This window comes from Panthera leo, chromosome D4 (genome assembly GCF_018350215.1).
Source record: "Panthera leo isolate Ple1 chromosome D4, P.leo_Ple1_pat1.1, whole genome shotgun sequence".
Classification (NCBI taxonomy): Eukaryota; Metazoa; Chordata; class Mammalia; order Carnivora; family Felidae; genus Panthera; species Panthera leo.
The window spans coordinates 55436346-55454632 of NC_056691.1; the positions used below are offsets into that span (position 1 = coordinate 55436346).

Genomic DNA, 18287 nt, shown 5'->3' on the forward strand with positions numbered 1-18287 from the left:
GCCCTATGAAATGTTTTGTGTTGTGTACTGTAAGAATTTCATGTAAGGAACTGTGCCATGTAATACTCAATTTCTCTTTATGGGTCCTCCTGGGAGAAATTCCTGTCTGGCTTTAGTTCCAAGACTGGTTGTTTTTCCTCAAAGACTATTGATCTTTTTATCTTAGAAGCCTCGTATGATTGACCTAATGTTTGTCTTTATAGTGTATTTCTTTTTAAGCTATGATTTTTTTCTATGTCTCTACCATTGTTCCACTTTTCACATCTTTAATTTTATGTTCTTTTGTTATATTTCATATATTCTTACGTGTTGCCTCAAATCCATTTTGAGATAAGGCAGGAGTTAAGTATATGCTGGCAGTTTGGTCTTAACAATATAGATTGTGGTGTGAGAGTCCCTTTGATGTGGACCATTTATAGTTCTTAATTCATATTGTGCTTTTACTCACCTAATTCAACCAGATCTTTTTTGTACAAATTTGTATGGATTCCCGTCTCTGCCTTTGTGTTGCTGTGTAGTTGATTTTTCAAACCCAGTGGAAGGCTTTTTGTTTGTCCACAGTAAATATCTAGGGGACTGTTATGGCCATGAGTACAGTTTGTTTCTCTTCTCTATTTGTAATTCTCCTAGGATCCCTTTCAGCCTTATCTAGAGATTTAATAAGCATTCCTTCTGGGGGTTCATTCATGTGTTGATAAAAATGCTGAATAGGCTAAAGCTGGCAGCAGAGACCTTCCAGACTCCTCTGGTTCCATATTCTTCAGCCAGCGGTGACTCCATCCAAGTCTTCTGTCACCAGCTCATATTGCTGTCTCTTGTGCCTAAGCATAGTGGGGCTTTTTAGTATTGTACTCCGATTATTCCCTAATTGATCAGGGGCTCCATTTTGGCTTTTTTGGTTTTTAATTTTTTTGGTTTTTATTTTATATTTGAGAGAGAGAGACAGAGACACAGAGAGAGCAGGGGAGGTGCAGAGAGACAGAGACAGAATCTGAAGCAGGCTCCAGGCTCCAAGCGGTTAGCACAGAGCACAATGTGGGGCTTGAACTCACGAGCAGTGAGATCATGACCTGAGCCAAAGTTGGATGCTAACTGACTGAGCCACCCAGGCACCCCTCCATTTTGTTTTTATTGTCACAGTTTTCTGACCTTTGATTCTTTTGTGGTTTTAATTGAATTATAATTAACATACAGTGTCATATTAGTTTCACATACTCATTAGTTTCAACATACTCATTTGACTCAGTGTTCTCCACAATAAGTGCAGTCACTGTCACCATATAATGTTATTATAGTATTATTGACTGTATTCTCTGTGCTGTACTTTTCATCTCTTTGACTTGTAACTGGCAGTTTGTACCTCTTAATCCCCTTCATCTATTTCATCCATCCTCACCTCCTCATCATCACTCACCTCCCTGTGGCAACTGTCAGTTTGTTCTCTGTATTTAAGAGTCTTGAGGTTTCTTTGTTTGCTTGCTTATTCTTTTGTTCTTTAGATTCACATATAAGTGAAATCATATGGTATTTGTCCTTCTCTGTTAGACTTATTTCACTTAGCATAATACCCTAGAGAGGTCCATCTATATAGTTGTAAATGGCAATGTCTCATTCTTTTTTATGACTAAGTAATATGCCATTGTATATATATATATATATATATATATATATATATATATATATATATACCACATCTTTATCCATTCATCTATTGATGGGTTCTTGGGTTGTTTCCATATCTTGGCTATTGCAAATAATGCTGCAACAAGCATAAGGTGCATGTATCTTCTCGAATTAGTGTTTTTGTTTTCTTTGGGTAAATACTTAGTTGTGGAATTGCTGGATCATGGTATTTATGTTTTTAATTTTTTGAGGAACCTCCATACTGTTTTCCACAGTGGTTGCACCAATTTCTATTTCTACCTGCATTGCACAAGGGTTCCTCTTTCTCTACATCCTCATCAATGTTTGTTATTTCTTTAAAAAAAAATTTTTTTAATGCTTACTTATTTTTGAGAGCAAGAGAGACTGAGCACATGCAGGGGAGGGGCAGAGAGAGAGGGAGATGCAGAATCTGAAGCAGGCCCCAGGCTCTGACTTGTCAGCACAGAGCCTGACACGGGTCTTGAACTCATGGACCACAAGATCATGCCCTGATCCGAAGTCAGATGCTTAACCGACTGAGCCACCCAGGCGCCCCGAATTGTATAAATTCTTTATATATTTTGGATATTAACTCCTCATTAGGCATCTCATTTGCATATATCTTCTCCTATTCCTTAGGTTGCCTTTTTGTTTTGTTGATGGTTTCCTTTGCTGTGCAAAAGGTTGTGTTTTTTTTTATTTTATTTTTTTTGTTTTAATTTTATTTTTGAGAGAGAGAGCACTAGCAGGGGAGGAGCAGAGAGAGAGGGAGACACAGTATCTGAAGCAGGCTATAGGCTCTGAGCTGTCTGCACAGAGCCTCACGTGGGGCTTGAACTCATGGACTGTGAGATTATTACCTGCGCAGAAGTCAGACGCTTAACCTACTGAGTCACCCAGGTGCCTGCAAAAGCTTTTTATTTGATGTAATCCCCAGTAGTTTATTTTTGCTTTTATCTCCCTTTCCTGAGGAGACCTATCCATAAATATGTTGCTAAGGGCAGTGTCCAAGAGATTACTGCCTGTGTTTCCTTTTAGGAGTTTAATGGTTTCAGGTCTCTCATTTATGTCTTTAATCCAGTCTGAGGTTATTTTTATGTGTGATATAAGAAAATGGTCCAGTGTCATTCTTTTGCATGTAACTGTTTGATTTTTCTAGCACCATTTACTAAAAAGACTGTCTTCTACTCATTATATATTCTTGCCTCCTTTTTTATAAGTGAATTGGCCATATAGGTGTGGGTTTATTTCTGACCCTTGATTCTTTTGTTCACAGCTGTCTGCTCATACCTCAAAAAAAAAAAAAGAAAAAAAGTCTCTGTTCTGTCTGAGCAGAAACTTAGGAAAGAAAAGCTCGCTTGTAGAAATTCCCAGTTACTAGGGTTTGTTTATGAATTCATTGATTTCATAAATGCTGGTTGTGTTTCCTACGTCTATATTAATTCATCCAATAAGTTTTTATTGGATAAGTGAATCAATTTTAGAACCGGAGATGAAACTGCACATGTACTTACTAGAAGGTGGAAAGTAGATTTTAAAAATCAAGAGTCTTGGTTATGTCTTCATTGATTTGAGGCTTTCCCTCTTTTCATTGAAAGTTTTTGGTCTGTTCAGTACAGTGTTTTATTTTACAAACATTATGTCTCATGTTTAGTTAGAAATATTTATTTTAATTTTTACTACGTGATTTTATGATTTGATGTTTTTATAATGTTACATTTATTCTAATGTTGATTTTTCTGTGTAAGTAGATATCTAAGTTGTACTGAGAAAGAAGGAAAGCATCATTAGGTCTGCAGGATTTCTAAATTGAAATCTTTTGGTCTGCATTTATTATGTAGGGTCAGACATATTTGCATAGATTGATTTTAATGAGATCAATTTTCACTATCTTTTAAAAAAATTTTTTTTATTAAAAAAAATTTATTAAAAAAATTTTTTTAATGTTTATTTTTTAGAGAGAGAGAGAGAGAGAGTATGAGCGGGAGAGGGGCGGGGGGGGGGGGGGGGGGGATACACAGATTGGAAGTAGGATCCAGGCTCTGAGCTGTCAGCACAAAGCCTGACGCGGGGCTCGAACTCACGAACCGCAAGATCATGACCTGAGCCGAAGTCAGACTTTCATCCAACTGAACCACCCAGGCGCCCCTAAAAAATTTTTTTTAATGTTTATTTATTTTTTAGAGAGAAAGAGCATGAGAAGTGGAGGGGCAGAGAGAGAAGGAGACACAGAATCTAAAACAGGCTCTAGGCTCTGAGCACAGAGCCTAATAAGGGGCTCAAACTCATGAACTGCGAGATCATGACCTGAAGTCAGACGCTTAACCGTCTGAGCCACCCAGGCTCCCCAAGATAAATTTTCATTGTAAATTGAAAATGTAAAATGAGGAGCGCCTGGGTGGCTCAGTCGGTTGAGCGGCCGACTTCGGCTCAGGTCATGATCTCACAGTCTGTGAGTTTGAGCCCCACATTGGGCTCTGTGCTGACAGCTCAGAGCCTGGAGCCTGCTTCGGATTCTGTGTCTCCCTCTCTCTCTGCCCCTCCCCTGCTCATGCTCTGTCTCTCTCTGTCTCAAAAATAAATAAAAATATCTTAAAAAGAAAAAAAAGAAAATGTAAAATGACACTTAGAAAAATTATATAAGTTGATGAAAATTAATTCTTATCAGACTTTGTTACATTTTAATACATCAGAAGCATAACTCCTTAAACATATTTATTCCTGCCCTCAAGAAATAAAGAAACTCATTACTTCTTTTGTTGTTGTTGTTTGTAGGCTATATTTAATTAACATATTTAATTAATGCGTCTAAAAACATATTTTTTATTTCAAAATGTTTACCATTTTTATAAAGTCCCAGTAAATGCTTTTTGCTAACACCACAAAGAGCCATGGACATAGGACGGAGGCTATCACTAAAATATTCTTTTTTACGTATGAAGTTCGTGGCCTTAAATAATAAAGTGATCTAAATTTTGCAAGACGTTAATGATGATTAATAAGAAACATCTCTAAAACCACACAGGATTGACTGTAAAGAGCACCTCCTGACCATGGAAGTCATTTAAAGGAGCAATTAAGTTAGGGCCTGAAGTCTGATGTTCTGTCACAAATTTATAGTGATTGGGTTCACCCTCTACTTTTACCAATGTAGGCATATTAGAACTCATTATTTCTTGAACCCATTGGGAAATCTATAGAAGTTAAGCTGGGTTCTTTATCTAGCAAATAAAACTCTTGAGTTGTTTGAACTTCTTACTCAGTATCAATTCTTAAACATGATTACTTCAAATTCAACAATAGAATACAAATTATTGAAGATTTTATATTGTACCAGTTTTTTTATTCCTTTTTAGCAGTAGAGAGTTTTTCCAAGCATTTTCTGTGAGCCCCAGTATATAAAGTACTAAATCTCTGCTGCTTGGGTTGAAGTGAAGATGGGAATGATTTAGTCATCAACTCCTCCACGACTATCACCAGCTTAGTTTCCATCTTCTGTAACATCTCCAGAGGACCCCAGGGAGCCACACAGTAAATGGCTCTCAGCTATGGCCTCATGGGCCGGATAGTAGCCTCTAAATTTAGAGAATTGCTTCACTTTAATGCTGCTTTGGGGATGTGCTGCAGAGGCACCATGGGATATCAACAGTCTTACAAGGCCTTTTTTACTTCTGTGCTAAAGCTTCTCAGGTGGGTCTTAGAGCTGCTATATATGCCACATTTATTTCTGCATCAGGTCTGATCAACATTAATGAGTTGCATTTTGTGCTTTCTTATAGATTGTTTGGAAAATTTTAAGAACCCATGCAGGTTACTAACCTTTGTTTTTTAAATTGTGTCCTCAAGTATGCTACTGTGGCAACACTTCCCGAGACGTGTTATGTGGAACAGATGTAGGAAAGTCTGATGGATTTGGTGACTTTGGCTGTTTAAAGATATGTGGCAAGTAAGGTTTTATGTTTTTCTCAGTTAGAATAAAGCTGTATTTTATGCAACAATTATGTAATAGTCTGTTGTTTTTCCTAACAGGGACTTGAAATGTGGGAACCATACGTGTTCTCAAGTGTGCCACCCTCAGCCCTGCCAGCCATGCCCACGGCTCCCCCAGCTGGTGCGCTGTTGCCCTTGTGGCCAAACTCCTCTCAGCCAATTGCTAGAACTTGGAAGTAGTGGTCGGAAAACATGCATGGATCCTGTCCCTTCATGTGGAAAAGTGTGCGGCAAGCCTCTGCCATGTGGTTCCTTAGGTAACTAGTAGGCATAAAGTTGTCTTTAAAAATATGAGTGGAAGTGTTTGGCAGCAGTGACTTTATAAGGAGAATAGCGTTAAATTTTAGTTATAATATCAGAGGCTTTTAAAAATATTAATGATGAAATTTGTGTGGGTACTTTTTCTTTCCTCCTCAAAAATTTCAAAATGTGAAAACTCACATTTACCCAAGTGATTTCTCCTTCTGCTTTGGGTATTTTATTGCTAACTCAGGACAGTTGTGAGATACTATCCCATGAGGGGGTTATGATTTCTCTTAGCCTACACTAGTATGGACACGATCTATCCTTTTACTAATCCAGGGTTCAGTGAGTGTTTAAAGGCATTTTCATGTAATAGGAACATGTTAAATAACTGGGTCAGATGTTTAAGAACTAAAATTCTAAGTATAATAAAACTTTAGCCATTTGGGTCACTCAAGAAATATATTTTCTATAGCTAATTTTCCCATATAGTTGAGGAGTAACACCTCTTGAGCATCACTTTGGATGGACAGTTTTCTAAAATTCACATTTTCTTCTTTCTTTAAATAGAGTTTATTGAGATAAGTTTTTCCCCTTTGTTGACCCAGAGTCATCATTTTCCTGAACCTCAGTTGTCGTATCCTGCTGGGTACACTGGTGCCCTCAGGGCCTGCTGAGGTTTCTCAGGCAGTTTCCCCACACTAGTATGCAGTTTGAATTGTTTATCTACTTGTTAAAGCTTTCGGTTGTTTATTTTCCTGGCAATGCTTTTAGCATTAGTGACTCTCCCTTTCTTCTGACGTGTGGCTTCTGATTACTTGGATATAGAAACCAGAAGAAATTTGTTTGAATTGGCTATAAAGTAATAGTCTGAGTTCTGAGACGTTCTGGGGCATTCCTTGGGGGAGGTGCTGGTATAGTTTTGCAATGACTTGGCACCTTCTATCCTGGGTGAGTGTTCAAAGGCTGTGTGTTTAGAAGAATGGATGTAGGCAACTGAGTTTGTCTAAGAGAGGTGTTCCTATAACTGCAGCAAAGCTAGAATCTTTAGGTTTGGTTTCCATGTTTATCAAAAATAGAGATTTCATATTTCTTCCAAACACCAGCAGGAACCAGTAGGTACATCCTACTGTATTTTTTACAGTCTGACTTTAAAATTGTGTATAGAGGAGGAATGTTCTTTTCTCATATATATATATATATATATATATATTTTTTTTTTTTTTTTTTAGCGTTTATTTATTTTTGAGACAGAGAGAGACAGAGCATGAACAGGGGAGGGTCAGAGAAAGGGAGACACAGAATCTGAAACAGGCTCCAGGCTCTGAGCGGTCAGCACAGAGCCCGACGCGGGGCTCGAACTCACAGACCGCGAGATCGTGACCTGAGCCGAAGTCGGCCGCTTAACCAACTGAGCCACCCAGGCGCCCCATCTTTTCTCATATTTTAATACACGTTTCAACTGCATTAGAAAAATCAATTGTCTATTGGTTCTCTTTGCCAACTGTGAAAATGTATCTTCAGATAAACTCTGTAAAGTGAAGATCAAATGACTTCAAAATCAAGAAGGATGGTTAAAGTCTTCCCCTTTCAGAAAGCTCATGGGTCAGTTTTATAACAATTTTATATACAATGACCACAAGAAATCCTACCATGGGGCTAAAATATGTTGGCAATGAGAGAAAGACGAAATGCAAAATGGGTAATACAGGGGGACTTGAGCAAGAGAAGAATAGTAATTATCAGTATAAACCAGCCCCAGGGGTAGGATAAGAACAGATCAAGGGATTTGAGGGTAACCACTGTACCTCATCAGGTTTTTAATCATAAAAAATTTGTAAGGAATTAGGCTGAGTTGGATTGAGAAGCTCAAAGACAAGCCCATGTGAAAACAGTGGCTCTCAAGTTTATTCAGATCTAGCTTATCCATAGAAAGTTTGCTGAGGTCTTTTAGTGTCTCACTCAGTAGGAATTTCTATCCTAGATAAATCGCTTTAGTACAAGACACTAGGTAGAGTTCTGCTTTCACAGTGGAAATATGAGGAGCTACATGGACCCACTCCCCAGCAAAACAAGCAAAACTGGAGAAAAGGAATCATTTAAAGTCTCTGGAAATTGTCCGATGGGCATACCTCAAATGAGTATTTATTAAAGAAAATCTACTGAAACTCAGTAAGAACAGCAAGAGTCTGTGTTGTTTAAGTCACAGTCCATTCCCTCCCTTCCACCCCCAGCTCAGCTTAACAAAAGCTCCACTCAGGATAGGTGTGCCAAGAAGATGAAGCTTCCTCTACCCCTAAGATCCCAGTCAGGGGTTACCAAGTCTCACTGGGAGGAGCACACTGCCAGCATTTTTCATCCCCTCTAACTCCAAATTGAAGAGGCTAAATTTCTGGGACACTGGCTGGCTCAATTGGTAGAGCATGCAGTTCTTGTTGGGGGTGTAGGTTCAAGTCCCACATTAGGTGTAGAGATTATTTAAAAATAAAATCTTAAAAAAAGAGGCTACGTTTCTGGTAGACACAGCTGAGAGTTGCAGGCTCCCTTCCATACAGCCCACCCGTAAGTCAGAAGTTTTACTCCAATCACAGCAGGTTAAAATATTGGGGCCCTAGTCATCTTCACCCCAGCTCATTTGTAGAGCAGAGGCTCTATGCTGAAAGATACAAGCCAAGAAAACCAGAGGCTACTGTCCCACTCACCACCAAAAGTAAGTAACTGAGACTTTTCCTAGGGAGAAAGGTAGTCCATAAAAAAGAGAGCTCCAAAGTACTCTCCAAAGGAAAGGACTTTAATTTGAAATAATGTAGAGAAGTTCAGGCCTAAAAATCCTTCAGAAAATAATAGCTCTTCTTGATTAAGGGCAGCTAGCTAAACTGTAAGCCAGCTAGTTCAGCAGAAAGAACCAGGGAAAGAGGTAGCTAAGAGGAGCCCCTCTGGGGTCAGAACAGACTTCACAGACTTGCCTCAAAGATTACCCTTACCCAATTTCATTGGATCAGACTGCTGAGCAATTTATGCCCAACAGAGAGAAAGTAGAATGAAAAAAAGTGAACAGCACTTCAAAGAAATGGGAGTACTTTTAAGCACACAAACATATGTAATGGGAATACCAGAATGGTAGAAAGCAGAAAAATATTTGAATAACTGAAAACTTTTCAAATTTATTGAAAACCTTTAATCTGTATATCCAAGAAGCTCAACTCCCAATAGGACAAATTCAAAATGTTCCACACCTAGACACAAGTAAAAAGCCGAAAGCCAAGGATAAGGAGAAAATCTTGAAAGCAGCAAGAGAAATATGACTCCTTACATACAAGGGAACCCCTATAAGATTAGCAGCAGACTTCTCATCAGAAACAATGGAGAGCACTACATCACAACAAGAAGATACTGAGATGACCTGTTCAAAAGTGCTGGGGAAAATATACTGCCATCCAAGAAGCTTTTATTCAGCAAAACTATCTTTCAGAAATGAAAATAAAGGGGCACCTGGGTGGCTTAGTCAGTTAAGTATCTGACTCTTGATCTCAGTTCAGGTCTTGATCTCAGAGTTGTGAGTTCAAGACCCATGTTGGGCTCCGTGCTGGGCATGAAGCCTGCTTTAAAAAAGAAAAAGAGAAGGAAGGAAGGAAGGAAACACAATTTATTGCTAGCAGATCTACTTCACAATAAATACTAAAGTAGTAAGTTCTTCAGACTGAAAGCAAGTAAACCCAGATATAAATTCATATCCATATGAAAAATCAAAGAGTAAATGTAATTGCATAATTATAAAAGACAGTATAAAAGCATATTCTTTTTGCAGCTGACTTAAAAAGTAGTTGTATAAGATAATATGTAATTGTATTATTAGGGTTGTAACATGTGGATATATATCTGACAATAAGAGCACAAAGGAGGTGGGTGAGATCAAAGTAAGGAAGTAAGGAAGTGACACCAAGTGGTAACTCAGATCTGTAGCAACAAATGAAGAAAATCAGAAATGGTAAAGATGATAAATGTAACAAACTATGAATGTATGCTTGCTCTTTTCTTTTCTGTTTTAATAGACATAACATTACATAATAGTGTATTGTTGGGTTTGTAACATGTAGACGTAATAATAGCATAAAAGAGAAGAGAGAATAGAACTACATAGGAGTAAGGTTTCTCTATCTCACTGGAATTAGGTTAGTATAAACCTGAAGTGGATTCTGGTAAGATGTATATCGTAAGTGGGGCGCCTGGGTGGCTCAGTCGGTTAAGCGGCTGACTTTGGCTCAGGTCATGATCTCGCGGTCCGTGAGTTCAAGCCCCACGTCGGGCTCTGTGCTGACAGCTCAGAGCCTGGAGCCTGTTTCGGATGCTGTGTCTCCCTCTCTCTGACCCTCCCCCGTTCATGCCCTGTCTCTCTCTGTCTCAAAAATAAATAAACGTTAAAAAAAAAAATTTAAAAAAAGATGTATATCGTAAGTCCTAGAACACCCATTAAGAAAATAACCAAAAATTGGGGCGCCTGGGTGGCTTGGTCGGTTAAGCGTCCGACTTTGGCTCAGGTCATGATCTCACGGTTCATGAGTTCGAGCCCTGCGTCGGGCTCTGTGCTGACAGCTCAGAGCCTGGAGCCTGTTTCAGATTCTGTGTCTCCCTCTCTCTCTGACCCTCCCCGGTTCATGCTCTGTCTCTCTCTGTCTCAAAAATAAATAAACGTTAAAAAAAAATTAAAAAAAAAAAAAAAGAAAATAACCAAAAATAAATATAGTGAAATGGGGTGCTTGAGTGTCTCAGTTGGTTGAGCCTCTGACTCTTGATTTCAGCTCAGGTCATGATCTCATGGTTCATGGGATTGAGCCCTTGGTTGGGATTCTCTCTCTCCCTCCTTTTCTGTCCCTCCCCTGTTCACGCACATGCACACACACTCTCAAAAAAGAAATAAACACGGGGGCACCTAGGTGGCTCAGTTGGTTAAGTGGCCCACTTCGGCTCAGGTCATGATCTCAACTGGTTTGTGAGTTCAAGCCCCACGTCTGGCTCTTTGCTAGCCTGGAGCCTGCTTCAGATTCTGTGTCTCCCTCTCTCTCTGCCCCTCCCCTACTCACACTCTGTCTTTCTCAAAAATAAATAAACATTAAACATTTTTTAAAAATAGGGGCGCCTGGGTGGCTCAGTCGGTTAAGCCTCTGACTTTGGCTCAGGTCATGATCTCACGGTTCGTGGGTTCGAGCCCTGCATCAGGCTCTGTGCTGACAGCTCAGAGCCTGGAGCCTGCTTTGGATTCTGTGTCTCCCTCTCTCTCTGGCTCTTCCCCATTCATGCTCTGTCCCTCTGTCTCTCAAAAATAAATAAACATTAAAAAGTAAATCTCATCAATTTAAAAAAAAATTTTTTTAATAAATAAAATAAACATTTAAAAATATGCAGTGAAGGGGCACCTGGGTGGCTCAGTCAGTTAAGCATCTGACTTCGGCTCAGGTCACGATCTCATGGTTGGTGGGTTTGAGCCCCGTGTTGGGCTCTATGCTGACAGCTCAGAGCTTGGAGCCTGCTTGGGATTCTGTGTCTCCCTCTCTCTGCCCCTCCCCCACTCATGCTCTGTTTCTCTGTCTCAAAAATAAATATTATATATATACGTGTGTGTATATATACATATATACACACACGTATATATATAATATACAGTGAAAACTACAATTAAAGGAAAAAAATGTTAAATTAGAAACTTAATGCAAAACAAACCAGTAAAGGAAGATTAGATTAACAAAGTCATGAGGTATACAGAAAAATAAAAGTTAAATGACAGATATAATACAGCTGTATCAATAATAGCATTAATGTGAATGGATTAAACTCTTAAAAAGCAGAGATTGTCCAATCAAATTTTTTAAAACACAAGATTCAACTATGTGGTATCTTCAGGAAACAGACTAGAGTTAAAGATAAAATAAGACTGAAAATAAAAGGATGGAAAAAATACATCATTTAAACAGCAGCCCCAAGAGACTTGTGGCTGATCTCTGAGTGGTCCTCAAAACAGGACTTGTCCTAAACGTATTTAGCAGAATGAATGGTAGGTCTCTTATCACCACATGGTCACAGAGCTTGAGTCATTGAGATTATGGATCATGATTTTTTTTTTTTTTTTAATTTTTTTTTCAACGTTTTTTATTTTTATTTTTGGGACAGAGAGAGACAGAGCATGAACGGGGGAGGGGCAGAGAGAGAGGGAGACACAGAATCGGAAACAGGCTCCAGGCTCCGAGCCATCAGCCCAGAGCCTGACGCGGGGCTCGAACTCACGGACCGCGAGATCGTGACCTGGCTGAAGTCGGACGCTTAACCGACTGCGCCACCCAGGCGCCCCTGGATCATGATTTCTGATTGTTTATGATCCCCAGATTATTTTCAGAGTCAAGAGTACTTCAGTAAAGTCGTCCATGGCTACAATTTTAAGGAGGTTCAAGTCTAACCTTGAGACTTGAGGCCTAAAGAAAGAAGTCAGAAGATCTGTTTTTTGACTTAGGCAAAGAATCATGCACTCCAGAGGATATGCCAGTGACTAATTCTGGGCCCTGTCTTTGCCGGAAAAGGTCCAGCCTGCCAGATGAAGGGAAGATAGGGGAAGAGGCATTGACTACATCCTTCTTCCCTCAACTCTGCTTCTGGAGTTGTAGGCAATAGAAGTAGAAGACCAGTGTGGCTAGTGAACTTGGGAGTCTGAAAATGAGTACTTGCAGTGTTCATTCCTAGCTCTTTTCATTTTTATTAAAGATTTCATTCATACCTGCGAAAAGCTGTGCCATGAAGGAGACTGTGGACCATGCTCTCGTACATCAGTTATTTCCTGCAGATGCTCTTTCAGAACAAAGGTAAATCCTGAACAATGTTAGTGCTGTTACCACCAGTACCTTTTAAATTCATGATTATGGGATGGGAAGAATCAAAGTAACTTGTTTTAATTTTATCATACTATATATGATTTATTCAACCCAGCCAGTGTATGCTGACAGCAACTATGGGTCCGTTGTGTGGTAGATATAGACTGGGGGTCAGGTAGCACTCTAAGCTCAGAGGCCAGTAATGGGGCTGAGGCAAGTATCCAGATAGCTCTACCAAATAAAAGTGTGATAATGCTAGATGCTAGGAGAGAACAAAAGCACTGTTGCTAACTAAGAAATTGGAGAGAACGTAGTCCATACGATCACCCTTATCTCTGACAGTCGTTGCAAGAGTTTAGACAACTGCTGAATTAGAGTAGTTAGACCATCCTAATTTCTGATACCAACTGCAGTCCAGTGTCCCTAAGACCACCCTCAGGGTTTGATAATTCACTAGAACTCAATAGAACACATAGAAAGCTGTTATAATCATGGTTACAGTTTATTACAGGGGAAGGATACAGATTAATATCAGCCAGAGGAAGAAACATGCAGGGCAGAGTCTCAAGAAAGTGCCAAATAAGAAGCTTCTAATTGTTCTCTCCCTGTGGAGCTGGAACAGCGTTAACATTCTCAACATCATTTTGTGATAATATGCATGGAGTGTTGCCAACCAGGAAAGGTCACCCAAACCTGGGTGTTCAGTTTTTACTGAGGCTCCATTGTGTAGACATGGTTGACTGCCCATGTGGCTGGTCTCAATCTCCAGATTGTCACCAGAGGTCTGCCATTACTCTGTGACCCAAAGCCCCCATCCTAAGTCATATTATTGGTCTCTGTGGTGTAGCCAGTCCCCACCCTAAGACTTTTCAGTATGGCCAGCCTGTACGCTAAATCATGTTAGACTATGTGATGACCCAAGGCCTCAGGCAAACAATGACACTCCTTCAGGCATGATATTCCAGGAGCTTAGAGATCACTTCCCAGAAGGCAGTGGCAAAGGCCAGATCACCCTTTCAGTAAGGTTAATTATTCACTATACAACTGTTTTTGTCAATTTCTTCTTTCTGCCCTGGGCAGTTTTGATTGGACTTTTTGTTATAAAAGGGACATCTTACCATTTTGGAATTCATGCCCATTCCTGTGTTTGTAACCAGAGGCAAGAGCCTTGCTGTCTTTGGGAAATCCAGCTTGGAGAACATAGCAACTATTGATCTGTCCTCTCTGACCCACCTTCAGTGCATATTCAACTGCTACCAAGCCCAAGGGCTGGGTAGCAGCTGACTTGCAAATGATTCTGAGGATCTATTCCAGAAATTGGCAGCTAGCTTACTGGGTAAGCTTTAGAATAAAAATGTAAAAATAATGTAATTTACATGTGGCAAAAGATGTGTGCGCGCATGCGTGCACACACACGGCTTTTTTCCTGAAAGAAACCAGAGTACATGGGTCAGTAGAGATATTTTGAATGTCAGACACAGGATCTTAAAGACTGTGAAATACTGTGATTTAGTAATCACAGATTTAGTGATGCCCAGAGGTGCTGGCTGTGACCAAGAAGCACAAGCAGAGTTGGGATGTGTGAGCTAGAAATGGGTACTGTCTGTTTGCTTCTTTCTCCCCAACAGTCCTGTTCTCTCTGTGCTTTTTTGATTCTCATTTACTGTCTGCCCTCACTCTAATAGCAGATCCCATGGCAGTGAGCATATTCATGAAAAGCTGTGTATAAAGTGAATTTTTGCAAATAAAAGTTTTATTCTAAAATTGCTGGAGGCACTCACTGTCAGTATGAATTCTATTGAAACCTTTGACAAAGTGAAAAATCTCTTTGCAATTGATGGTCATCACCTCATTCTTCAGCCAGATTTTTCATGAAATGTCTTTTGTAATGGAATGGGCTTTTCCATGGAAGTGAGTTTTCTAGATAAATAAAACTTATTTCTTAAAGCTTCAAAGGTGGTTTTCTTTTAATCACTTTGGTGGGAATCTTTGAAAAATGTATGCTGTACTACCTCTTGCCAAAGAATACTGTATTTAAGTTTTTATTGGTAATTCATATGATTGTCAGGATCTACAGGAGCTCTCCCTTTCCCTGCAATTAAGGTAACCACTCCAGTATGTCATTTCTTCTCTGCAGTCCAGTGTTTGCATTAACTGGAGCACGCACTCTAGCAATTTCATGACTCACCTTTGCTTTGTATCTCCAGGGAACATATGGGCAACTCTTCCTTATCATCCAACCCAGCCAACTAATGTATCTAAGACATCTTTGTAGCCAAGAATCTTCCATTTCTTAGACTTTTGCTTCTGTTTTCAACTCTAGTAACTGCCCTTTTCTTCAGAGTCCTTTTCACTAAGAAAGAATATTTTTAGCATTTTGCTAGTTTCTGAGTACCTAGCAACCTGTAAATGACATCAAAGCCAAATTCAGATGTAGATACTGGGCAGCCAGGCTCACTCTCCCCCAAGTGACTGACTTGCTTCCCACACAGCATCCTCTCCACACATGTTATTTGGGATCATGCCTCAGCAAGTTACATATGGTAGATCTTTGGGGTCGTTCATACGTAATTACCAAAGTCATAAAACTGAATGCCAGAGGACTACTATATTCTACTTTGCTGCATTTCTGCAGTGTCATGCTGCTCTTAAGTGTGTTGACCTGTTTGCCTCTGGTACCAGATTATTACATATTTTCAATTTTTCTGCTTTTTGTGGCTTTTTCTGTCTCCTTTGCCAGGCAATTTTTTTTCTTTGCTTTATGTACTTTTAGCAATCCCTCCTTCCATTCAGATTTTATAATTCCTAAAATCTACTTTCAATTAGGAGGCCAGACCACAAAGATTGTTACAATTATATTTGCACGAAATGTCAGTAAACCAGGAGACCCACTGTGAGTAAAGCATATTCATATAGAAACTGGGCTAACCTAGCTCCAGATAGGTGAAGTTGGCGAATAAGTGACTACCAGAAAAGTATAGGATATTTAGGGTGTACGTGTTATGTATAGCATTATACTCTAGTTGTGTTGTTTCATTTGTTCCTAAAGGAGTTACTGTTGGTTTTTTGTTTTTTGTTTTTTGTTTTTCTTTTCCTTTTTCCATAGGAGCTTCCATGTACCAGTCTCAAAAGTGAAGGTATGACTGAGAATGGGCATGAGGGGACTTTCTGGGGTAAAAGTAATTGTTCTGTTTCTTGATAAGGGTTTGTATTATATATGTCATAATTCCGCAAAGGTACACTTAAGATTTGTATATTTCATTTTATATGTTTCATTTTCTTTTGCCTCAAAAGAAAAATAAAAATCATAAGTTCTGGTTAATTAAGTTCTAAAAAAGGTAAGTGTAGTCATATCTGCAGTTTACTTTAAAATGTATCAAATATTAAGGTAAATTGATAGGTGGATAGAAAGGTGAAAAAATAATGGTAAAATCTCAGTAATGGGCATATGGATATTCACTGTAAAGTTGTTTCAACTTTTATGTTTGGAAATTTTCATAATAAAATGGTAGTAGTGGGGGTGAAGGAGAATAATACCTAATGCAGCAAGCTTTTTACATACTGACTGTGATGCTAGATCCCCTTAAAGCTTGATATGACTGTTGGACACCTGGAACAGGTACTCAGCCAGCAAGCCTTCTTAACCTTGAGGCCTACAGTATTGTTTCTTCCTTTGTCTTTGATCCTGACATCCCACACTATTAAGATTCTTTCTTTTGCTCACCATCACTTAGTCTTTTGTTTAAGCCACCTTAATACCTGTTTGGAAAAGTGATAGAAGTTAAATGTGTACAAAATAAAAAGATCTTATTCTGGCCAGGAAGAAAGCTGTTTTAGATTAGGATGCTTTTGTCTGCAGGTATCAAAAACCCAAGGAAAAACAACTTTAGCGATAAGGGGCTTTACTGTCTCACATAATAGGAAGTATGGAGGCAGAACAAGTCCAGAGTTGGTTAATTCCAACCTCCTGATTCCAGGACTCCAGTTCAGCTTCTCTGATTTTCTTGGTTTTCTCCTCATGGATATAAGTTAGCTACAACAAGTCCACACATCAACATCTTACCCAGGAATATCTAAAGGAAAGAAAGAGATTCTTAAGCTTCCTTTCCTTCTCAAGAGCAAGGAAGACAATCCTGAGAGGACCTCAGTACACTTTGTATCACATGCTCCTGCCTAAACCCAACGTTAGCAAAGAAAATGGAATTAATAGGCTAGACTTTTCTACATTCACCCCTGAAACTAGGAGCACATGGGTACCTAGTTTCTGAGCAGAATTAAGCCTCTGTTAGCCTTAAGAAGGTGGGGAGTGGGGGGCGCCTGGGTGGCTCAGTCGGTTAAGCGGCCGACTTCGGCTCAGGTCATGATCTTATGGTCCGTGAGTTCGAGCCCCACGTCGGGCTCTGTGCTGACAGCTCAGAGCCTGGAGCCTGTTTCGGATTCTGTGTCTCCCTCTCTCTGACCCTCCCCCATTCATGCTCTGTCTCTCTCTGTCTCAAAAATAAATAAACGTTAAAAAAAAAATTTTTTTTTTAAAAAAAGGTGGGGAGTGGTTGTTTGGAAGGTAAGCAGAAATATCTGCCTTAAAACCACAGTCAAAATTGTGGTTATTAAAAATATAATTTGAAAAAATTACATTAATATGCTTTTAAAGTAAAAAAAAAAAAAAAACGGAATAAAAACAATATAAAGGAAAAAGTGAAAATACACCCTAACCTGATTTTTCCCTCCTCCCCTTCCCTGATGAAACTGTTACTAGTTTGTTGGATTTGGGTCCAGATATTTTTCTGTATTCATATAGCTTTATACATCTGCCAGTTAGTTTTATTTTTTTCTCCTAAACTTAATTTTATACTAAACATATTGTTTGCAATTTGGTTTTTTTTTTTCTTCTTCCCTCAAAGACATTTTCTATGTCAGTGTATATAACTCTCCCTCTTTCGCAGTATTCTGTATGTGGGTATGCCACAGTGAGGTTCACTCTTTCCCTCTTGGTGATCATTTAGTTTGTCTCCAGTTTTTCCCCATTATGAATAATACAGTATCCATCTTGTCCCACTTTTTAAAACTTTATTATCAAAATTTTTAACCATATGTGAGAGTAGAAAGATTAATATAATAAACCCCTATGCACCTGTCACCCATCATCAGTAGTCAGCATTTTGCCTATCTTGTTTCCATCCCTTCCTTCCCTCCTTTTTATTTTCACTGAAGTACTTTGAAAATAAATCTCAAACATCATTTCACTCATAAATACTTCAGCACCTAGCCTATTTTTAAAAATTGAGGTAAAATTCACATAATGTAGAATGGGCTGTTTTAAAGTGTACAATTCAGGGGTGCCTGGGTAGTCAGTTGGTTAAGTGTCTGACTCTTGATTTCAACTCAGGTCATGACTTCATAGTTCATGAGGTCGAGCCACATGTCAGGCTGTGCGCTGACAGTGCGGAGCCTGCTTGAGAGTCTCTCCCTCTCTCACTGCCCCTCCCCTGCTCACTTTCACATACACTGTCTCTCTCTTAAAGTAAGCATTTATTTAAAGTGTACAATTCATTG

General features: G+C 39.2%; 1 protein-coding gene across 3 annotated transcripts in view; it reads left to right on the forward strand.

The window, feature by feature from the left end:
• Positions 1-18287, forward strand: part of NFX1 (nuclear transcription factor, X-box binding 1) — a 73609-nt gene that overhangs the window by 31040 nt on the left and 24282 nt on the right. For all 3 annotated transcript variants that reach the window (XM_042912011.1, XM_042912012.1, XM_042912013.1), the window contains exons 8-11: positions 5491-5590; positions 5674-5891; positions 12628-12725; positions 15841-15871. In XM_042912011.1, coding sequence (XP_042767945.1) covers positions 5491-5590; positions 5674-5891; positions 12628-12725; positions 15841-15871 — 447 coding nt within the window. The remainder of the gene's footprint in view (positions 1-5490; positions 5591-5673; positions 5892-12627; positions 12726-15840; positions 15872-18287) is intronic.